Source organism: Gadus macrocephalus, chromosome 14 (assembly GCF_031168955.1).
Source record: "Gadus macrocephalus chromosome 14, ASM3116895v1".
Classification (NCBI taxonomy): domain Eukaryota; kingdom Metazoa; phylum Chordata; class Actinopteri; order Gadiformes; family Gadidae; genus Gadus; species Gadus macrocephalus.
In genome coordinates, this window is record NC_082395.1 from 18,068,525 (window position 1) to 18,092,727 (window position 24,203).

At 46.5% G+C, this 24,203-nt stretch overlaps 1 protein-coding gene across 5 annotated transcripts in view; it reads left to right on the forward strand.

Annotated features, from left to right (window-relative positions):
- The window catches only part of LOC132472510 (inositol hexakisphosphate and diphosphoinositol-pentakisphosphate kinase 2-like), a 40,188-nt gene extending 18,581 nt beyond the window's left edge, over window positions 1-21,607 (forward strand). For 2 of the 5 annotated variants that reach the window (XM_060072156.1, XM_060072155.1), the window contains 13 exons: window positions 1-176; window positions 1,611-1,738; window positions 2,603-2,717; window positions 3,108-3,215; window positions 6,094-6,210; window positions 7,054-7,194; window positions 7,680-7,773; window positions 9,016-9,141; window positions 10,785-10,847; window positions 15,021-15,200; window positions 16,785-16,922; window positions 17,026-17,136; window positions 18,088-21,607. The exon at window positions 1-176 is cut by the window's left edge and continues 48 nt beyond it. In XM_060072156.1, coding sequence (XP_059928139.1) covers window positions 1-176; window positions 1,611-1,738; window positions 2,603-2,717; window positions 3,108-3,215; window positions 6,094-6,210; window positions 7,054-7,194; window positions 7,680-7,773; window positions 9,016-9,141; window positions 10,785-10,847; window positions 15,021-15,200; window positions 16,785-16,922; window positions 17,026-17,136; window positions 18,088-18,812 — 2,222 coding nt within the window. In that variant the 3' untranslated portion in view covers window positions 18,813-21,607. The remainder of the gene's footprint in view (window positions 177-1,610; window positions 1,739-2,602; window positions 2,718-3,107; window positions 3,216-6,093; window positions 6,211-7,053; window positions 7,195-7,679; window positions 7,774-9,015; window positions 9,142-10,784; window positions 10,848-15,020; window positions 15,201-16,784; window positions 16,923-17,025; window positions 17,137-18,087) is intronic. The other 3 variants (XM_060072157.1, XM_060072158.1, XM_060072159.1) reach the window with 3 other exon arrangements.
- Window positions 21,608-24,203: the final 2,596 nt, after the last annotated feature.

Below are 24,203 nucleotides of genomic sequence, written 5' to 3' on the forward strand. Positions count from 1 at the left end.
GGTCCAAGCTGGAGCGGGACTTCCGCATGAAGAGCGGCCGCTACGACATCAGCAAGATCCCCGACATCTACGACTGCGTCAAGTACGACGTGATCCACAACGGCTCGCTGGGCCTAGAGGACACGCTGGAGCTGTTCCGCCTCTCGCGGGCCCTGGCCGACATCGTCATCCCCCAGGTGAGGGGAGGCGGTAGCCTGGCTGTGGCCAGACCGAGCTCCATCGTAGATTGCACGTCGGTCTGGAGAGGCTGCTGTCATTTGCTTCAGCACAAGAGGCGTGATCAACAGGCGTAGTTCAAACGACTCTGTTCGCAATTGGCTGCTTGCCAATTGCAAGCCTCCCCAATGTTAAACTGGCCAATAGCGCGCCAGGGGGAAAAGCCAGCTTGCCGATTGGCTCCAGTTAAAGCGGAACGGAAACAGGAAGTGAATAATTGCTCATCTCCAGCCCCGGTTGCAGGGCAAATTCAAATCGCCGACAGAACGGGCTTGGGGTACCCAGTCTAGGGAGGAGGACAAGCGAGGCCTGTGTGTTGGATAACGTGATTGTTTCTAAGAGACGCAGGACAGGGTCTATGGCTGCAGCGCAGTGTTTCAGTTTTGTCTGACTTTCTCCGGAAAAAGGAGCCAGTATCGAGCCCCGATGAAGTCCACAGCCTGCCTGTAGGTGTCCTGGAGTAAGATGCCATGACCTTGCTCATTAAATACATGTATCTCAAACTACAACAACAACAACAACAGACTGATTCACTGCTCGGTTGCTTTGGATAAAAGCCACTGGTAAAAGATTTCAATGTTGTGTGGGGCTGTTGCAGCAAACAACAATGAAATCAGTCACAACCCTTCCATTTGTATGGTATCTTATCTGTGTGAACCCGGGGTGTGTTAGTGCTTTCTGCCTGATCCCCCTGCGGGCTTATTGCTTTTCCCTTCCCTCCAAACATGTGTGGTAGGGCCTTGTGTTCGGGTGCATAGAAGAGTGCTCCTGTAAACACGCATTTGATGCTCAGTTACCCTTCCTATGGGTAAATCCAAGTCTAGAAACGCACTGATAAGGATAATGCCCTCACCGCATGATTATATATTGTAGTAGCGCGTTGCATAAAAATGACAGCTTAACATGCAATAGCTAGCTACAAACAATAGCGGTTTGTAGGTTGCTTTTGAATGTCAAGCTATCATTTTATAATGTCTTCAAAACCTTGGACATCGCCGCAGCATTCTAAATCTCAGCTACACTCTAGATTTACTCAGCCCTGAGAACCTTCTCAATGGTACACACACAGACGAGACCGACAACAAACACAAACCCAGTGATGTGTGGTAGGGCTGTGCGATTAAACTAATTTGATCTGAGCGTCAAACAATCTCCAAACTAATAAAATATTAATATTCATTAATTGTTTAATGGAAATCTGTAGCTTGATACATATTTGTACATTATTTTCTATTTGAACATTTTGTGTATTTTTTTAAGGGTAGAGTGTTTTCAAACTCAAAAATAATCGTTAAGAATAATCTTGATTTCAATATTGACCAAAATAATCGTGATAATGATTTTTTTCCATAATCAAGCAGCCCTAATGTGTGGTGTGATTGTGTGATTGTCAGGAATACGGCATCAACAAGGCGGAGAAGCTGGACATCGCCCATGCGTTCTGCCTGCCGCTGATGCGCAAGATCCAGATGGACCTCCAGAGGACCCACGAGGACGAGTCGGTGAACAAGCTGCACCCCCTGTGAGTCTCCAGGGCCGGCCCGGGCCTGAGGACTGTCGGTTCTGTCGGGGGAAAACACCTCTGTCGCTTGTCTGTGAAGCAGCAGTGTTGGATGAGAAATACATTAGGGGTGTCAGTAGCTCACGAGGTAGAGCGGGTTACCGCAAGGTTGGTAGTCCGAACCTCCGCGTGTCGAGGTGTACCTTAGCAAGGCACGAACCCCTCCTGATGAGCCTTGTATGGTTGACTCCACTGTGAATGTGTGAATGAATGGGTGACTGTCTGGCAATATTGTAAATCGCTTTGGATAAAAGCGCTATATAAATGCAGTCCATTATTGTTGTATTCAATAGATTTGCAAGGCCTCATTCACCACCTAAATCGAAATAGGATTGTTTGGGAATATTTCTTCTGTAATAAGGAGTGCTTTGAGGTTTGAGATGAACCGTTCGCATTGTTATATTTTCATTACCTGGGCCAACTGGACAGCTGGCAATGTGTGCCAATTTATTGTTTTCATGTTTTCCCTCGAACAAAATCCTTCCCAATGCTGGTCATCAGTAGGGCGGAACGATTCAGGGAAATAATCAAATTGCGATGTTGCGACTGCGATTTGGGATGGGATTTTTCTTTTTAATGTTCCTCATGTTCTGTATTATTCACTAAACAAGCAATAAATCATTCTATAGTTTGACCAACACAACATTTGAAGCAGTCAACATTTAAACTGCTCTTTCCATTAAGCCCCTCAACACTGACCCCCAACCCACCCAAAGTTGTATGACATCACGATGTCGGTTTGAGTTTGATTAATCGTTCAGCCCTCGTCAACAGGCTACAGAGATGTCTGTGTAACGGTTTGACTGTGTTTTTGTTATATTTCAGGTACTCTCGTGGCGTGATGTCCCCCGGACGCCACGTCCGAACCCGCCTCTACTTCACGAGCGAGAGCCACGTGCACTCGCTGCTGAGCGTCTTCCGCTACGGGGGTCTGCTGGATGTGAGCCCTGCAATGCACCTCACCCTGAGCCTCACCCAAACACCTCACACTACCCCCCTCACCCACACACTTCACCCTTACCCTCACTCACGCACCTCACCCTTACCCTCACCCTAACCCTAACCCTCAACCACACACCTCATCCTTACCCTCGCCCAAACACAACCCACCTGCACTGACTTGCCAAAAAAAAACTCACCCACTCAGACCTGCACCTTTGCAAATAGGGACCAGAAGTGGATTGTTTGATGAAAGTTAGACTGAAGTGTTGGTGTGTGTGTGTGTGTGTGTGTGTGTGTGTGTGTGTGTGTGTGTGTGTGTGTGTGTGTGTGTGTGTGTGCCTGTGTGCCTGTGTGCCTGTGTGCCTGTGTGTCTGTGTGTCTCTCTTAGGAAGAGAAGGACCAGCAGTGGAAGCGTGCGATGGACTACCTCAGTGCCATCTCTGAACTCAACTACATGACCCAGATCGTCATAATGCTCTACGAGGACAACAAAAAGGTATACTTTTGGGTTCTACTTCCCTTAAAGGTCCCATGGTGTGAAAACCTCACTTTATGAGGTTTTCTAACATTAATATGTGTTCCTCTAGCCTGCCTATGGCCCCCCTAGTGGCTAAAATTTGCATTCGGTGTAAAACGAGCACTAGGTGTTCTGCTCGCCTTTGATTAAATGAAAGCTCACTGATTTGGAATTTGGCCCTATATGTCGGTATAAGGGGCCAAGCTACCTCCCCTTTCTCTGCCCTTTCCCGCCCAGAGAATTTGGCCCGCCAATGAGACAATGAGCTAAGACCTTGCGAGCACCACATGTGTGTGTGTGTGTGTGTGTGTGTGTGATTACACACACTGTATTGTGTGTAAGTGTTGTACACTTCTTTGTTATTTGGATAACCGTTCTGCTGTTGGTGTTATGGCGCATAACACGTTGGTTCTCTGACGTCTCTCGTATTTCCACAACGAGACTGTAGTGGGGGTTATCTCAGCCATCGTTGAGCCCCGCTGCCCGGGCAGCTCGCGGTTCAGTCCACTTCAGATTGATGTGGACGTGGAAGAACCAGAGACGTCGGAGAACCCGACGCAGTCGTTTGTGATTCATAATATCGTCTGGAGGCGCACACAGCTTTTGGCCGTGATAAAATGTATTGCATGATGTGTAGGCCTATTAGGCTATATGATATTATTTAGATACAGAGCTCCAGGACTGTAACGCATGTGTTGTAGGCCTACACTTCTTTATTCGTATAACCGTTCTGCTGTTGGTGTTATGGCGCATAACCCGTCGGACTCTCGTCTCTGGTATTTCCACAAAGAGACTCGAGGTGGGGGTTATCTCAGCCATGGTTGAGAAGGAATTGGGGGAAAGAAGTTTGGCTTTGACACCCTGAAGTACATGAACCAAAACATGGAGGAGAAAGGGATTGTTGCCCGAGATTGTCTCCCGCTTGAGCCCCGCTGCCCGCTGCCCGCTGCCGTGGCGGCGGGGCTCAGACGGGAGAAAATTGCGCTCAACAATCGCGGTCAACAATCCCTTTCTCCTCCATGTCGTCGTTCAGTCCACTTCAGATTGATGTGGTCGTGGAAGAACCAGAGACGTCGGAGAACCCGACGCGGTCTTTTGAGATCCATAATATCTTCTGGAGGCTCACACAGCTTTTGGCCGTGATAATATATATTATATGATATAAATATCTATGTATAATATGATATTATTTAGATATAGAGCTCAAGGACTCCCGAATATTTACAGAACACGGCTAAAGGCTGTGTGCGCCTCGCCATAGCGATACATCCACTCTGTAAACAGAGCTCATGGTTCCGTGGCCGCAAGCTGCTCAGGGCCACACCCCCACCCTCCTCCTTCACCCGCCTCTCTCCTCCTCATTTGCATTAGAGCTACAGACACCGAAACGGCGCGTTTGGGGAATGCTCAATGAGCGACCGGCTCGTAGTGGCTGTAATTCTGCACCACGGCTGAATTTCGGGAATGTCTTCAAATACTGTGTTAGGGGCCCACTGATATCTATAGTTAAGCATCTACAAAGTAGCATGCCATGGGACCTTTAAAGTTTTCCTCAAAAGCTTTTAAAGGGGACATATCATACCACCAGGTGTGAGTGTGATTAGCAATTACAAGCAGGTTTGACACAATGCTGCACATTTTGAAAACGGCAAGTAATGGCTAACCACACTCATACCTGGTGGTATGATATGTCCCCTTTAACAATGTATCTATGAACAGGGGTGCACATAACTGGTACGCATGCGCGGCCATAACCGGGGATGCGTAACGTCACTTGTGTCACTACTGCGCTTTTGCGTAACTTACGGGAGATCGAGAAAAAAAACGAAACAACAAAATACATTGAGCAGCTACTTGTGCGTTCGCCACCTGCAAAGAAAAGGCAAATGGAGCCGGAGCAGAAGATTTTTTTTTTCGAAATAGTGGCACCAAGATGTGCCGTGGCTCGAAACGAATGATAAGCGCAATGAAATGTGCGCTCATGTGCGCTGTGCATTGCGCACACACTGGAGAACTGCGCAAAATCAGCTGATCGCAACGTTCCTTTTGTCAGATAATCAAACGCTCCGTGGTTGAGCTGCTGCAGTTTGATAAAAAGAAAGGTGACGCAAAAAACCTCTGTGAAACTGGGTACGTTTCATAAGATCCGATGTTACGTGTGGAGCTATGTCTGGGGTGCGTACCAAACACCATCTCCTGGTACTCAACTGAGTAACTCTATGAAGAAGTTATGTGCACCTCCTGTCTATGAAACTGTATGCACCACTATTTTGCCCTTATTTGATATTTCAATGTGAAATTGACCCTGGAAAATATCATTCACAAAATTAGGCACTGAGCAGATGGCAAATGATCAAATTAGGGTCTACCCCGTTGGAAATGACAACATTGACAGTTCCCAGGAGGCTATTCTGTTGCAGATTCATGTAATTTATTTATGTATATTCCTTTATTCGTTGCGTCATTTATCGAATAACAACTCCATGAAAATGCCCTCCAGGTGACGCAACGTGGAGTATGAGCTAGGGCTGCTTGATTAAGGGAAAAATGTTAGTCAATATTGAAATCACGATTATTCAAACAATTATTTCTGAGTTTGAAAACACGATACATTTATTCAGCATTTCTCTCCATAAAACACATTGTAACAGAACACATTGTAACAGAAAATACACCAAATATTAGATAAGAAAATATTCAATATAATTAAAAAAAAATTATCCAGCTTTTCTAGGGTTAGGGTTAGGCTAATAATTATCGTTTGACCCAAAAAAACAAAAATAGATGAATTGCACAGCCCTAGTATGAGTTCTCCAATCTCCAATCTGGCGTGTCTGCTGGCCCTCCCTTTCAACAGGACATCTCGTCGGAGGAGCGCTTCCACGTGGAGCTCCACTTCAGCCCGGGGGTCAAAGGGGTCGGTGAGGAGGAGAACGCCCCCACCGGCTTCGGCTTCAGGCCCGCCTCCTCGGAGGTACACCCGCCTACTGCATGACATAACACTGGATCAAGCACCAGTTGGCTCTTTGATGCACTATTTTCTCGCACTGTTTTTATGCAATGTAGAAGCACTCCCTCATGTGAATATTGGCTTGTATAGTATTCTTCTTGTATATTGTTTCCCTGCATATATATATTTTTAGCATTTTGTACTTTTACACATTTATACTTGTTTTTTACTCTATTCTGTTTGTAACATGGCAGTAGTTTGCTGCTACTGAAAGGGCAATTACCTGAGGGAACCCTCCCAAGGAATTAATAAAGTTCCTATCCATCCATCCATCCATCCATCCATCCATCCATCCATCCATCCATCCATCCATCCATCCATCCATCCATCCATCCATCCATCCATCCATCCATCCATCCATCCAACCATCCGTCTATTTACCCCTGGAACGGGTTGTTGGGGTTTATCTTATTGCAGTGCGCGTGTGACAGAGTGAATCAGCTTGCCACGTGTTCCCCTTCCAGCCACTTCAGATTAAATTGTCATCTAAATTGTCAAACCGGGTCCTCATTGAAAGCAATGAATGCCGAAGAAGCACTCTGCCAGATGGAAAGCGCAGCCGTTTGCCCTTCCTGCAGGGTTAGGGTTAGAGGGTTAGGGGGAGGGTTTGATCCTGTCATCTTGACAGGTCACACGGGGCCCTCGCTGATAGCGATGAACGCCGACAGAGCACTCTGCGAGATGGAAAGCACCGGCGTTTGACCTCTCTGTCCCCAATGCTGCTGCGTCGGGGAGGGGGGGGGGGGGGGGGTGCGGTGCATGTGTCGTGTGTGTATGTATTCCTTGGTGACGGGCTGTGCCCCCCAGAACGGGCAGAAGCAGACGGACCCGGGCAGCCTGGAGGACCTGACCCGGGAGGAGGGCGAGGGGGCCGCCGTGCTGTCGGAGCCCATCAGCATGCAGAGGAAGTCCCCGCTCGTACGCAACCGCAAGACGGGCTCCATGGAGGTGAGGCGCACGCCACCAGGGCCCCCGGCCAATCAGGGAGCCTGGACGACATCGGGGTCATTCATATGGCGCCCTGGGACTGGCCTCGGCTTGTCGTCCGGCGCCTTGACTCGCCGTCACGCCGTGGTTTATGCATTTCAAACATGGGGCCTTTTCTACAGGGCTTCTCTTTTTATGAGTCTCGTGTTTAGCATGAGAGCCCCTCTGGTCGATTCTATACTCGTGTTGTTTGCATTATTCACATAATGCTTATTCATTTTCAGTGGGTTGAGGTATTCTTGGCAACCATAGAAAGTGATGACGTTAAATGAAGTTATATCCTGTTATATCCGGTCATAAGTGCAGTTATAAGTGAAGTTATATCGGAATCACTTTGTGTGTGTGTGTGTGTGTCTGTGTGCGTGTGTGTCTGTGTCTGTGACTGCGTGTGTGCGTGCGTGTGTGTGTGCGTGTGTGTGTCTGCGTCTGTGTGTGTGTGTGTCCAGGTGCTGTCTGAGATCTCGTCGTCTAAAGCGGGCAGCTATCGTCTCTTCCCCACCTGGACTCGTCAGTCACCTGAGATGAAGCAGAGCGGACTAGGTAGGTGTCTGTGTGCTCCCTAGGCTGTGTTGCCATGGCAACTGGGGTATGCGTGCGTGCACCCGTGTCATACAGCCTTTCATTTGTATTGATACACAAAAGAAGCCGTGCAGCTCATTCAGTTGGTGCCGAGGCCACCTGAAATGTCATTTAAACACTGAATTTATAAATATAGTCAGCACACATAACACATTTTTGTATTGGTTGCTATTTAATAATTTATTTTGGCCAAGTCGTGGTTCATAAGGGTTTAATGCCCTTTTCAGGATTTTATAATGACTGATTAAATATACGTTAAACAATATACATTTATCTCACTGCATCTACTTTACCTAAATCGGGAGTCCCCATTTGAACAAAGTCCCCCTCAAATTGCCTCCAAACCAGTTTAAAGCTGGAAGTGTTGAGTCCCGTGGGTAGCCGTGGGGTCGCTGTCCCAGTGTCCCACGGTCCCCTACACATTCCAGGCTGCTCGGGTTCACACGAGCCCCTGGCTCGGCGGCAGCGGCCTCCTAATCCTGCTGTCTGGGCGGGTGCGTGCTGAGCAGGAGGTCTCTGAACACCTGCAGACAGCCTCCCAGAGGGTCAGAGGGTAGGAGCCACGCAGCCTCCCCCAGCGGCCCAGGCCTGGCTCTCCCTCTCGCCCTGCCCTGTGTTCCTTTGGTTATTTGTGGAGTTTCTTGTTTTCTTTTTGTTGTTTCTTTTTTGGTTCCTTCATTCCTTTTATTAAAACAATTCTCTCGTATTCTGTATTAGTATTCTTCTTTTTTTATTTGTCTTATTTGTTTGTCTTTGATCTTTACGTTCTTATGTTGTTTGTTTGTTTGTATGTTTGTTTTTCTTTTGTTGGTTCATTCTTTGTTTTGCTTTTTTCCTTTATTTGTTTCCTTTTTTCTCTCTTTGTTTTTTATACATTTGCTTCTTTATTTCTGTCTCTCTGTATTTTGTTTCTCTCTCTCTCTCTCTCTCTCTCTCTGTCTCTGTCTCTGTCTCTGTCTCTCTCTCTCTCTCTCTCTCTCTCTCTCTCTCTCTCTCTCTCTCTCTCTCTCTCTCTCTCTCTCTCTCTCTCTCTCTCTCTCTCTCTCTCTCTCTCTCTCTCTCTCTCTCTCTCTCTCTCTCTCTCTCTGGGGGGGTTAGCTGCAGTGAGTCACTGGTGATGAATAACTGCATGTTGAGCAGTAGTGACTAACCAGCCCCTCCCCTGGCCTTCCTCCCCTGGCCTTCCTCCTCAAACCCTGGCAGGGTCTCAGTGTGCCGGGCTCTTCAGCACCACGGTCCTAGGGGGTTCCTCTAGCGCCCCCAACCTGCAGGACTACGCACGCACAAACCGCAAAAAATACTCCTCCGGCAGTCAGTCCTACAAAGATGGTATGTGGGTTTTTTTTCGTGCTTAGTTGTTTAGTTTTTGACCATATGATCATTTTGCATCCCCTATTTTCAATGTTTTTGTCCAGAAAATGTAATGTTTTACATTTTTTGGTTACAAAATTAGTGTTGTTGGTCACGTTCTATCGTCCTTTCTGGAGCATTATTTAAAAAAAAATATGAAACTTTTAATTAAAATCCTTGAATAATATATATTATTTTACATTTTCATCAGTATAAGTAAAATGTTCCTGTGTGCCGAATAACAATGTCAGTACGGAACTAGTACGCCCCACAATATCAAAAGTGCACCCTGTTAAAATAACACAATCGTGTATTGTTCACAAAAGTCGTACACATTTTTTTTACATTCATTGATATCTTTGTGCATCTATAACAAATCAAAATGATAACTCAACAGATGAGTGCCACAAACTCTATGTGCTGTTCTTCCGTGGTGTCTGTCATTGTCCAATAGATATTACTGTAGCGTTTGTCCCCTCACAGCCACCATCCACTGGGTGTCACTGTAGTGTTTGTCCCCTCACAGCCACCATCCACTGGGTGTCACTGTAGTGTTTGTCCCCTCACAGCCACCATCCACTGGGTGTCACTGTAGTGTTTGTCCCCTCACAGCCACCATCCACTGGGTGTCACTGTAGTGTTTGTCCCCTCACAGCCACCATCCACTGGGTGTCACTGTAGTGTTTGTCCCCTCACAGCCACCATCCACTGGGTGTCACTGTAGTGTTTGTACCTCACAGCCACCATCCACTGGGTGTCACTGTAGTGTTTGTCTTGTCCCAGCCACCATGTTCTTACTCAGTGTCACCTCTCATCTTGGTGTTATTTCATCCTCCATCTTGTTTCTAATTTGATGGAATCAAGAGGTTTAAGACAAATCGTAGGTGGAGCTCTTCAGCCACCTTGCCGTTATCGTAATATATATGAATATTGACCTGTCAAAAAGGGCAAATATAAGTGGCCTCGTTATTGGCTGGTCTCTACATGAATTGTTTGGTTGTTCTTGTTTTTATTTGATTTGTTCTCCCCTTTTCTTTGTATGCGTTGGTGGAACCTAATCACTGGGAGAAGTTCCAGCCTAAACTGGGAATCATCCTCTGGGTGACATTGTGTCCATTGTTGTCTGTCTTTTAACAGTCCATGGCAAAAGAGCCTTAATGTCCTTTACCCATTAGCTGGGTCCATAGCTCCCATCACTCCCATCACAGCTCTCCATGGTTTGAACTCAAGCAGGGGGGCGAAAGGGAGGCAGGGGGGGGGCGCGTAGGCTTGTCTTCAAACCCTGGTTGTGTTTGCTCACTTTTTCCTCATTCGTCGTTCTTCATCTCCCTTCTTGAAATCATTTCATCCCTTCCTGTCTTGAAAGATATTCAATCGAAGTCCAGTCCTGAGAATGCAGTGCAAGTCAGGGCCTCCTAACTAATGACACACATCACCGTGGATCCTATAGCACTCAAATACAGCAATCCACCTTTTTTTTGCTTGTGTTTTTCATTTTTCTAAAGGCTTATTTTAGTTGAATCCATGTTCCACATATGAGAGGAAATACATTTTGATTGGGATATTTTTTTTTACCAGTAACTCAGGTTTTACGGTAACATTAGCGTTTTTTATTCCCTCAGAGTTGTTGTCTATGCCGGCAGTAAAGCGATTTTCTGTGTCGTTTGCACAGTATCCGACTAATGGTATGTCTGCCCTTTTCTTCAAGTCTATCTCCACCTCCTCACCTCCCTTGTGTCTTGCATGACTCAAATACATTAGTTTTTCTTTTGCAAAGCGTTTACACTTTGCTTCTCACGGTTTCCATCATGGCCCGACACCCTTCAATAGTTTCCCGTTTTCATTTATAATTAATTCATTATTTTTAGATGTTTAATATTTGTAACATTGCAACAAAAAAAAAAGTAGCCTGCCCATTGGTTGGGACCTCACTCCTTTAGCACCGCCTCACATTCCCATTTGTACTCGGGGGTTCCCACTCAGCTCTGGTGCGTATCGACGCAGACTGATGCTTCTCCTTTCCCCCCCAGGATAGGCCTCAGTGCGTTTTCTCTGCATGCGTTTAACAGCTATTCTATTAGTTGATCTAACCTCCGATAGCACTATTCTATTAAAGGTGACGTATCATACCACCAGGTGTGAGTGTGATTAGCCGTTAAAAGCCGTTCGGAAAGTATGCCTCTTCTTACATCACAAGTGGCCGTGTCCACCTAGATGTATGACGAATAGATGAGCAACGTTTGCTACAGTCCACTGGGTAGGCTGGTAGACTGATCTATCCAGCACACATCTAGGTGGACACGCCCACTAGTGATGTCAGAAGAGGCAGATTTCTAAAACGGCTTGCTGCAAAATGGCTAATCACACTCACGCCTGGTGGTATAATATGGGACCTTTAAACTAAATAACCCTAACTTATACCCTACTTATTCCCCCTTGAGTATCACGACTACAAGCAAATCAGAAACTCTCACTCAAAAGGTCAGCACTGGGTTCTTTAAACCAGCGTGCTCACAGGAACATCCCTGCTCTAAGAGTTGATCGTATCTATATTCTTACGGTCTGGATGACCTGACCTCCCCAAGATGGCACACCTTACTAGGGCTATGCAATTAACCAAATTTTAATCGTGATTTAGATTTTTGGGTCAAACGATCTCCAAACTAATGTAATCGAAACATATCTATGACCTCAATGAGCTTCCCCCTGATCTGAGAACATCATTACCACACAAAGCGTAGGGATCTGCAGGTGGGAACCCTGTTTCACATCCTTCATCAGGGCTGTTGTAAATCTGTCCCCATCACCCCCAACGATTGAAATCTCTCAGTGAGTGCATGTATGTATATACAAATATACACACATGTTAACACCATCAAAAGATGGATAAAGTCCATGTGATAGTCGTCCTGGGGGATGATGGAATGGAGTCCATTTGTCAAGAACATCACCAACGGCGAAATGTTTAACCCTTCCCTGTATACGTTAGGTTTCCGAGTCTCCAGTTATACTGCGGCCTGTTTTGAGATGCATCAACAAGTCATATCAAAACGAGATTTGAAAGCGAAATAAGTGTTAAACAGGGAAATGTTGGCTCAATCTTTTCTGACAGAGAAAGGGTTAAAGCATTGTTTGTCCCATTAACTCAGTGTCTGTCTTGAATGGCATTTGGTTCCTTGGTTTTTTGTGTGTTTTAAACTTCATGAAGAGTTAGTGACCCTTTTCAGCACAAATATCTAATCATACATGTTGAAATTACAAGATCCGAAATGATGGGAAGGATGTTTAAATCATGTTAGTTATCTTGGATTTTGTTTTCACCTTTCTTTGGAAAGAAAATCAGAATTGCCACTGAATAGTTTTTATTTTACAATGAGTCTAGATTGCTTTTCCTGGATGTGGCTGGCGAGAGATAATACCAGACAGGTCATGATGTATATTTCTTATTTTATATCCAGAGAGGTGATCAAGGTTGCCTTCTCGGCTGTAGGATTCGACCTTGGGGATCTCAACTTGTTTACTTTCTTGGAGGAGTATGTAAGTGACAGTTCACCGAGATTGCTTTGTTGAGAACCCAGGCGGCTCTCACCTAACCACGAGATTGCACTTTCAAGACATTGTTTCATACTCATGTTGTGACTGCGTGGTTTCAGGGTTTGGGATAAACTAACTCTAACTCTGGCGAAAGGCTTCCCACTCCTTCCTTCTGTTTCTACCCTTTGGTTTGCAATTAGCAGTGTTATCATTCTTAGTAAGGATCTCAAGTGTTGTTGGAAGGTGTTGCTTATGATGAGTGTCCTGGTTGTACATAAAAGAGTCAGATGGGATTCACCACTTTTTGATGATTGTATAATATGGATACATTTTTTAAAGTCTGACCCAAAACAGTTATTTAAAGTCAATATTACACCTGAGGCTAAACTTAAGAGTCTAGATGCTTCCAATAAAGCAGTGTTTATGTGTGTTGCCTGCTGAGCTATCCACAGCATATGTTTACATCACAGAACAGGTGGATATTGATTGGCCATGATGACAACACCAAGATCAGTGTCCCAAGCTTTGGAAGTAAAACCAGCATAAACGTCTCGGAGTAAACTTCAAACGCGACTTGTAGGAAATTGTGAACGGCTAACCTCCCTGGTGCATTGTGGCGCATGTGCAGGTCGAGCCCAGTTGAGTCTGCCTTTATGGAAACTTGTTTACGTCCACAGGTTAGACAGCATTTCGAGAGAAAGACACAATATTAGTTTAGCTACTTTTGTCCCGAGTTCTGTGTTTTATGTTTGAAGGCCAGAACGTTTTAGTGGTATCTTTGTGAGCCTGCTGTGGTTAAGTTTGCTGATTCTACATGTGTAAAGACTGAAAATGTTGCTTTATTAATGACGGTACTGCATAAATGACCATTTCCTTAACCTTGATCCTTTTTATTTCATTGAATGATACGCTGAAAGTGCATGAGAAGACTATAGTGGAAATAGTGGTTTAGTAATACTGCATTTATGAAAGTCGGAACATACCATTGCACATTTGTCTGCTGTGGTCTATGCTGTAAGATTTTTTGGTCAGTGTATTCTGGCTCAAACACATATCCGTCATTCCTTTCACTCAGTAGGAGTTGGCTGAAGTTACTTTGCTTGAGCCGGAAGAGGCTTGTTTGCAAAATAAGCACAAAGGGCTTGATCCATGGAGGACATATAAAAAGTTGTCTGTCAATTTTTCTTGAAATTTCCTATGCTCATCTTGTATGGCTCGTACCCTCAAAACACCTGCTGTCTGATTCTCGATTGCTGCATGCTCCGAGTCTCCATTTCCCATATTCTTTCACACTCCTTTGGTCTTTCACACGACTTTGCAAATTTATTTGATCAGAAATCGGTCCATCTTTTGTCCGGGCACATCGCGCTTGCTAGAATCGGATGCTTCAATGAATTAGCCACACTAATACTACTACGCTATTACTTCTACCACTAAGTGTGCAGTGTTGCCAGATTGGTGACAGTTTCCACCCCCTTTAAGTAAGAGTAATTTTATTAATTATGTGTATTGGCTGCATTATCACATTATGATTAGCTTCCATGCAGGCCACCAATTCAAGCGGTGACTGAGTGACAATGCTATAGACCGATAAAATGTCGATAATTAAAATCGTAATTTCAGAGACAACATATCCCAGGGTACATTGTCTCTTGTCCCAAATGGCTACATAGGCTTTCTAGTGGTGGGGACATTTACTTTGAATCCGAATTTGGTGGTAGATAGACATAAAATTTGAAACACTCATGAACATGGTGCTAATATGAATAGAATCAACCCTGTTGAGTGGTTCAGTTAATGACTTCTGTAGGGCTTTTGAAATATCCTATTTGAGTGGAGATAGGGGACATTTGTGTCAAGAGACAAATGGCTTTCAGTGTGACCTGCAGCAGAGAAGCTGTTGGTTGTCATCACACACACACACACACACACACACACACACACACACACACACACACACACACACACACACACACACACACACACACACACACACACACACACACACACACACACACACACACACACACACACACACACACACACACACCTGCCAGTCGTTCGGCCCAGCCCGCACACCGTCCCGGTCGCTCCACCCACTCTCTCCTCACTCCTGTCTCTCACCATTGACTCCACCCTGCGTTGAGTTCTCCCATCCTCCTTCCAAATGCTCTGCTTGTCTTCCCTCCCACACACGGCCTTCTCCCAGCCCCCCTTTCCCCCCAAGCTCACATTCGGCCATTTCATGCCCCTCCTTGCACTCTTCTCCCTCCTCATCCTCCTCCACTGTTCTGTCCTTCCTCCCTGTCCCTCCTCTTCCTCAGAGCCCCTGGAGGACCACCATGTGGCCCAGTTGTTGAACCGCTTCTCCATTGACCTTAGCCGTGGGGGGCACCTGTGCCTGGACGGGGCTCTAGCCCACCACCTTCACCAGTGCTCCTACCACCTGCGCCTGTTCCGCAACTGGCTCGTCTCCGGCCAGGACCCCCTAGAGTATATCTACGGTCAGCCCTCCCCCCCCCCCCTGGCCACTCCCTCCCTCTCTCTCCCTCCCTCCCTCTCTCTCTCTCTCCCTCTTTCCCTCCTCCGCTCCGAGCCATCGAGGCGCCTCTGCTTGCTGACTGGTGTGGGCTTGTTGTGAGCGCAGCTGACGCCTCTGTGCCGCCGGCTTGGCCTGATGTTGCTGCTGCTGCATGCTTGACTCATTCTGTACGCCCTCCGGAAGGTTGAACCGAGAGCCTGCGCGGCGTAGCCAGGCTCTATGAGCAGAGCTCCACGTCTGCCGGACAATCCTTTCAGCCGGTTCTGCTGTATGCAAGCTTGTGCTTGAATACTAACCCCGGGAACTTTGGCGAACCGCGAGAGGCCGTTGGTGAGCCCGCCATTGCACAGCTCGAAGTAGCCTCACTTCCCTCTGTCTTTGGATGTGTTTAATGTTTTAACTGGCATGATTGAAGTTTAGTCTCCCTAACAAAACACGTCTGTTTCGTCGCTGAATACCCATGGACACATAGGGCTATAAGCTCCTTTTATTTAGTCCACTTTATTCACTTTGGTTCATACATAAAGGCATTGTTATTATGCATCGTGTGTCTTCCTCCAGAGTACAAACACCTAACGTTGCATTGTTTGAAGGCACACCTCCACTGGTTCGGATAGGAAAAACGCATGTGGATTTCTGTTCCTGGATGTGTTAATGAATGTGCTTTCAAGTGAAAATAGCCAAGGCGTCTTCTTTGAGTTCTTGCGGTTCTTAAAATGTTGTATTTGCGAGTGGTTTGGATTTTCACGTTTGGTGTAAACTAACAGTGGCTGATTTCTCTCTGAGTTGTGCCCTCTGTCGTCGTGTGGATGAACAGCTTTGACTTCTGTGTGGTGGTGCTGTTACTTCTGCTGTGTGGTGCTGTGTGTGCTGCTGTTTGGACTGACTAGAAGAAGGGGAGCTTGGCAAAAAAATGAAAATGGTATTTGTTCTTTTAAGGTGCGCCCCATGTTTAAAGGTGACATATTATACCACCAGGCGTGATAAGCCGTTACAAGCCGTTTTGAAACAGCCTCTTCTGATCACAAGTGGGGGTGTCCACCTAGATGGATGACAGATGGATGAACAACGTTTGCTACAGTCCACTGGGGAGGCTGGTAGACTGATCTATCAAGCATACATCTAGGTGGACTCGCCCACTTGTGATGTGAGAAGAGGCAGATTTCTAAAACGGCTTGTAACGGTCACACCTTTGAAACACAATGAAGACATCCATCCTGTACAGCTAAAGTAGCCACCTCTACGGGGTCCGCAGGACATTTTGTATGACTTACAAGCCTGATTTGAAATAGAAGCTCCAGGACTTTGCAGGAACCTGTAGCACCCAGGGCAGCTTTGAGACATTTATCCAGCCTAGGGCATGCTTTCTCCAATTCACCCAGCACGCCAGGAGGCTGCCAGGAGAGCAGGGTTAGGCTGAACGGGGTGACTAACTATGGATGATAAGCTGAGCTCCAAGTGGCCGCTAGCCCAGTGCTAACCGTGACCGGACAGGCTCCCACGTTTGGCCCCAACTCTCTCTTCCGCATCCTCCTTTCTGCTGCAGGCTTCGAGGGCTGCTCCATGGTGCCGTCCATCTACCCCCTGGAGACGCTGCACAACTCGCTCTCGCTCAAACAGGTCAACGAGTTCCTCACCGCCGTCTGCGAGAACGCCGGAGATTCACAGGCCAGGTCCACCCAGGGTAAGGAGAAACGGGCCAGGGACTCGAATTCGGGCCACCTGGGAAAGATCACGCCTGTCCCTATAACACGTCGGATCTCTCGGCTGCTCTTTGCTCCTTGCAGCTCTGTCGGCCATGTTTGACACGCAGAACCAGCCCAACGTGGACTCGTACCTCCCCCAGAGAGTGCTGTCCTCCTCCTCCTTCAAGACCCGGTCCGACAGGCCGGCTTGGTGTGAGTCCCACCACTCCTCCACAACCGGGGCCTTTTTATTCAGATATTTTGCCACACTATCTCCCTTGGTGTTTCTATTTCTAGCACTTAAGGTGTCTGTTGGTTATCTATTTATGGGATGCACGATTCGCAGTGGCTGCCAGACAGTTCCCTTGTCAAATTGGTGTCCTTATCTCTTGATACTGTGTCGAGCATTGATTCTCAGCAATGCAGTGGTTCACGAAGAAGGGCTTTTGTTTCTAATATTGTTCTTTCAAAAGACATCGGGTATGGGTACAATTGGTACTCTTGGGTATAATAATTGGGTTGCTACCTAAATTCAAGCAAACAAAAAGCATTTCATTTTATGAATTTAAAACATACAACCAACTTTTGACCAACCTATATTTCAACATGTTTCATTAAGTACTGGATGCACTTTTAAAAATCATAAGCATGTACTTCGCTGAAAAGGCTATTTTAGATTTTTTGTGCAATGGCTATTCCAATTCTCATCTTGTCAGTAGTTCTGTATGTAGAGGAATGCAAACAGAACCACCTACTGACATACTTTAGTTCCTGAAGGGGCTATTTGATTTCCATTATACTCTCTGTACTACCTCAACCACTGAGGTAGTACAGAGAGCATAATGGAAAAATCGCAGTGATTCTCAACTGGTTTACTCTTAATTATTTCCAAAATTTACAGTAATCAATTTTACATTTTACAGCAAAAAAGGTGTACTAGCCTAGGCTAACAATTGGGGCTAAATTAAATAATAAGCCATCGATACATGGCATGGAATAACATTCAAACCCGGGCTCCATTCTAAAGATGGCTCTAAAGAGGTCAAATTGCTGTCGGGGTCGTGACCCACCCGTGGAGAACTCCATCAGTATACTTCCTCCACCCCCTCACCATACACCAACCACACCCTACTCCGTCCTCACTACCACCTCTCTCCCCTGCAGACAGCAGCGGTCCTTCCAGCACTGTGTCCAGCGCCGGACCCTCCTCCCCCACCACGGCCGACACCTCCCCGCGCTTCAGCTTCAGCGACAAGGTGGCCCTCAGCCCCCAGGGCAGCGAGGAGGCCCACGCCTGTCACCACGGCTCCTGCCTGCCGACGGTCGGCGCCCTGCGACCTCCGGACCTGACCGGCCCCGGCCTCTGTCCTCCTGAAGACCAGGGGACCTTCGGGAACCCCTCGCCACCAGAGTACCCGGCCCCGGAGACTGCAGCCCCGGGTCCCCACTCGGCCCCGGGGCCCCCAGCCCTGGGTCTCTCGGTCCTGGGTCACTCGGTCCTCGCTCTCCCGGCCCTGGAAGAACAACCCGAACACGGGCACGAGGAGGAGCCAGAGGAAGGCCCCGGCGCGCCGGAGACGCCCCGCTGCGAAAGCGCCGGCGAACCCGGTCCGGGTCGGACCCTCCCTCGCTCCCCCCTGGCCGAGCTCCCTCCGGCCCCCCCGGAGGGCTACTGCTGCCTGCCGGGCTCTCTGCCGGCGCTGCCGGAGCTCAGGGAGAGCGGCAGCGAGGCGGGCTCCAGCGCTCAGACGCCCCAGTCCCCGGAGGTGCCCTCCGAGGAGTTCTTCGACACACAGGAGTCTCTGGAGGGCTGGAGGGACGGCCTCGGCGGCCTCTCCCACTCTGGGACCCCGGTGGAGGTGAGAGCCCCCCACATGGCCGAGCCTTGAGGGGGGGGGGGGCGCCTGAGGGTCATTGATGACATCGACGACATGGACCTTGACGGTCCCTAAGCTCCCTCCTGTTGTCCCAGGGGGTCTGTCACAAAAGTGTTTTGAATCAAATGATCTTAATCTTTGCCTCTCGGGGTGTGCGTAGTGATGTCGTGGATCCTCTCCTTTGTTTTTGAAGTCACTGTAGCAGAACACTTGTTGTCCACCTTGTCCACGTCAATGTGGGCGATTCACAACATGCCGCTGGGCGTAGGGGGCGTCCAACGAAAGAGACCGCCGATCGTTGAAAGATGCATACCGGTGGTCCCCGGCCGCAGTGGCCATACGAGCCCCGGAAGTTCAGCTTTAATGTTTCATGTTTGACTCGACCCCGCCCCGGGGGGGCCCATGCCTCCCCCGCGTCCCCCTCTAGACTTGAGCCTCCGAGGCTCAACCGGCCTCCCTGGACGGGTGGAAGCCCTACACTGGGACTCTACGTGGGTCTCCCCGGAAGGTCCTGCACCATGTGTTCACAGACTGGGTGTCACCAGGGGGGTTATCAGGAGATGCTCCACCACCCCTGACCAGGTGAAGGAACGTCCTGTGGTGGTTCCTGTTGTGCAGGGGCCTGATTAATCGCGCAGACGCCACCACCACATGGAGGGACGCGGTTACAAAGTGAAAGGAGCATAGAGCAAGCTAGGTTCTACAGCTGTGGCCCCGGTGTTTGTGTTCCTGTGTTCGCAAGCACATGCCAGCATACATTGTCTCTGCCGTGTCTACGTGCCGTCACGTGTTGTCTATATACATTGGGTGTGGTGTGTTATGTGATTTTAAACAATGTATTTGTTTCTGACTGCCGTCTTGGCTCTCGTACCGCCTTGTGATGCTAGCGTTGATCCGGGTCCCAGGTCCGTCATATGTGCACTGCTTACTGTTTGGCAACCAGCCCTGGGATGAGTAACGAGGCTGGGTGACGATGCAAAAGCCGACATAGTTATATTTTTAATAGGGGAAGGGAGTGTGGGGAAGGAATGTGTTCTAGAGGGTTCATGATCCATGGACGAGGCGAGGGAGTGAGACACAGTAGGTCTGGGGCAGGGGGTATCCCACCGTAGGACCGCCAATTCTGTCACAGTTACAGCCCGTCGTCGTCGTGTCTGGTTGCTTGAGGGTGATCCGATTATTAACAAATGACAATTGTATTTTTAGTCTGCTTGTTTCCCTCCCTCCCAATCTCTTCTTCTCTACTTACTGTGTTTAACTTACCCTTGGAGATTCGGTTTGCCAGCCTTGCAATCACCTTCATTGTACCGGCTGTGTGCTCTGTGAGGGCATATAAGCCTCCAGGCTTAATAACCCTAGTCCCCCAAATCAGGCTTTAGAACGGGGCCTTTCCATTGCTTTCACTTCATGTTTGTTTTGACCAATCATGTTAGTCAGAGGCCTATTCACTCAAACACAAACTCGGCCAGCAGTAGTATGCTGAAAATTGTCTCTAAAAGTCACAAATCATCATCGTGCAGACTGTAAACGTCAACCTTTAAAGAAGCCTCTAAGAGCTTCATCCATGTTTCCTTCGGTAGATTATCTCCGTAACTAAACTGGAAACCAGGCCCCAGCAGTCCAGGTGTCCGGCCCAGGCTCGGTGTCCCCCTCCCCCCAGACATAGTGCTACTATAGCCCAGTAGGACGGCTGGACCCCAGATTATCGTTCCCCAGATTGTCTCCAGGCGTGTAACCTCCATGATTGCCCGAGCGGGGCTGGGAGGAGTCTGCCCTCCTCTCGGTTCTCCTCTCCATAACTGCCAAAGTCCTTACGCCTCATCTAGAATATAATGCATATAAAAATATATACAGACATTTATATCTAAATATATAAATAATTATTAGAGTAATCATTGAGAAAAATTTCTTATTTATTTTGAATTTGCTTCTGGGAAATGTGTATTTCTTTTGTTTGCCAACCCACTAGAAATGGATAAACATAGCTACTGTTTATTTTCTTATGAAACACCCTACTCTGTGAGAGAATCCTCAACCTAATTCTAAATGTATATTAACTAGAGATCATTTTAAAGTCCCTCAGAGGGGTGGGTCTTTCTTGTAGTGGGTTCTCTGTGGTCCTACTGTGCTAAGCACAGTACAATGTCACTGACATGTAGCAAGGTTTTGCAGGTCTGTGCTTCAAGACTGCAAAGAATTCAAAGCAATTCTGGTCTTGAGCATGTTGTCCCGTGATGTACTGTAGACTGGGGTTGTCTTGAAAGGAACCAGCGAGAGTAAGTTACCGTCAGCACTGCTGTGTGCATAACGTATAACTCCGTCCTGTCGGTGGACGTGTAGTTGAACAGATTTGTGAATGACAATCTGATCCTGTGTTGTTGTTTTTGTTTGTTTGTTTTGTTGTGTGTTCTTGCCGGTGCTATTGTGCAGGATATGCGTTGTATACTAAAAGCTTGCTTTATTTTTTTTCAAAGGAGTGGGTTGATGAGATCAAGCTTTCCTTAACTGAGGATTGATGGTTTATTTGATGTAGTTAAAGAAGCCTTTCTACAGAGCTTGTGTTGCAATTATTTGCTGAGATACGTGAACTGAAATGCACTTGTATAATAAACTTTAGCCTAAAAAGGAGCCTCATTAAGGTGTTAAGAAAGCTATACTTTACTACAGAGGCGTACTGTAATGTGCCGTATGCTAGCCTGCAGCTCTATGCCTTTTCCCTTTCTATAAATGCAGTTTTCATTCTGTAAATGCAGTTTTCATTTTAACTTCATAATGTCCTGCAATAAAATGCTATTCTGGAACATTCATCCAGGTGTGTGTGTGTGTGTGTGTGTGTGTGTGTGTGTGTGTGTGTGTGTGTGTGTGTGTGTGTGTGTGTGTGTGTGTGTGTGTGTGTGTGTGTGTGTGTGTAGTTCAGAATAGTACTTTAAGGGTTAGAGGGTAGGGTTAGCTAGCCGCCTAGCCCTATCACAAGTTACAACAATGTAACAAAAAAGTAGTCTACATGATATCTGCATTACTTTCTGCTAACAATTCAACAATGCAGTGTGGCAAATTGTATAGATGCAAAGATTACCATATACCTTTTTGCAGTTACTAGTTAAATGTTGGAGTAGTAGTATGGCTTGTATGTGCTATGACTATGAAACAGCAAAGTAACAGACCTATTTATGACTTGAACCAGAACCAAACACCAGAAGTGTCTGCTACACCAGTTGGCCGGCAAGACACGCCAAAACAAATTGTTGGTCTGGCTGCGTTTAGCATTGTATGTTTTCCCTCTGATTACACAAGCAATCTTGTTTCTTGTAAGCAGATTCATTGTTTACAAGTATTATTACACAGGTAGACCCTTTTGTATTGGATGAAGATGATCCAGTGTGAAAGTTTAATCTTGCTGATGTCTTATGTACTCAGTTGTGTCACTGGAACTTCTGCTCAGGATTTTGAATGAGCCTTTCCCAGGCATGGTACCAGTAACCAAAATATCTCTTTTGCAAGGCTTATGGAGAATATGCAAATGATGAACCACATTTTTAACTGTCCAGCATGTGGAAACTAAAAGCAGGCTATAGTGTAGTGCTGTATCCTGCGAGTCAGAGAGCTGTCTTAAAAGTAACAGTTTCTTTCTAGTGATTAGTTGTGGCTGCACAGACCAAAACATTGCTAGTGCATTGCTACAAAAAAAACTAGTTCAAAAATGATTTGCTGCCTGCAGATGCCATTTCAGATATCCAGTGTGGAGAAGAGTACCAACAATTTAAAGGTGACATAATGAAAACAACAATTTCTCTGGGATTTGGGGTGTTGTTTTGGGTCTCTGGTGCTGCCATACGCATACAAACTTTGAAATAAGGCCGTACAAGCTTTTTTGGGTGAGATCTGCATTTCTGAAAGTACCCCGCCTGCAGTTTCCAGTTGAGCCAGTCGGTTGGCCAATAGTATAGAGTGTTTGCGAATCACAACGCTCTATACTACAGGCTTTGAAACTGGACCCAAGTCTTGTGTCTCCCACTCCCGTTCCCCATCTACCGGTACTTATCTTACACTTATCTTCCCGCCCTGTATTCCCAGTATATTACTATGAAAAGAAACATCGACATTACAGTAAGAATATGTTACATCTCCAAAATCGTTCCACATAAACTGTGGTGCATTTCACTTAGTTTGTTTATGCAATTATTATGCAGAGTCCTTACACTTTTCCACATTAACAGTATACTTGTAAGAAATTTAAGAAATTACTTGAATATCCTGTTTTACAGGTTGATGAGTGTGCTCGCTGTCAGCGGCATGAAAAAATTAAAACAGTGGCACCTGTCCTCCATCCCATCCCTGTCAAAGAAGCATGGATCGTCCTCGGGGTCGATTTAACCGGTCCTCTTCCTACCACCGACAGGTGCTTCATATTGGAGGTAATCTTTCTTTTTTTTAAACTAGATCCTGTACACCTAAACATCAGGGGAATGTGTTAATAAGCTTGATTTTTCCTGACCTATATTTTACAGATGCTAACATCTGTGCTTTATGAAATCCTCAAAGAGGTGTTGATCCAGGAAGGACATAATGTCTACCAGACATTGGCTCTGGTGTGTTCCACATTCAGAGACATTGTGTCCACCAATTATTTGAAAAGACGGGCACATTTTCAGTGGCTTGACAGCAAGTCCTTTAATAGCAGTGCTATACAATACTTAAGTACTGTGGTGATTTTCATTGTCTCTATGGAAATCTGCTCTTTTGACTCACAATTTTGTTACACAGGTGTTGCTACCTGGAGTAGGTTTTCTGCAATGTACAGAAAAGCTTTCTGCACCATGTACACCATTGACACCTGCCTTGGATGTGGACGACTATATAAAAACTGCACACCAGGTATACATCTTATACAGTACTTGATAGTGTTTGTATCTGTGTGATTACACAGTATAGATGTCATAACTATGCATTGATCACATCTAGAGATCACTTGTCAGTATGTTTTTTGTTTTTTTTCCTCTTTGTTTTACAGGATATGTTGGGACAGGAAAAAGGGGAGTACTGCAAGCAGTCTATTCTGAAACTGTACATCCGGGATACTAAAAAGAAATCACATTGGCATGTTGATTTACGCTGTGTGGGGCTTATTTTCCCGATAAGGACCGGTGTTCTATACCTTGTCCCACTTATTACACGGCTACTTGCCAAAACGAAAAAAAAATAACTTCACAGTGCATCTTTTTACAATTTATTTGTTAGCATTCGTATTGTTGATCAGCAGAGAAATAGTTTGCCAAAGACGTTGACAACGCTTAGTAACCGAATACGCTGGGTATACAAAAATAGTATACAAAAATAATTGACAGCTGAACGTTGGGAAGGCCAATGCAATTGGAGCAGTCTACAGCATTGAGAAGGGCCATA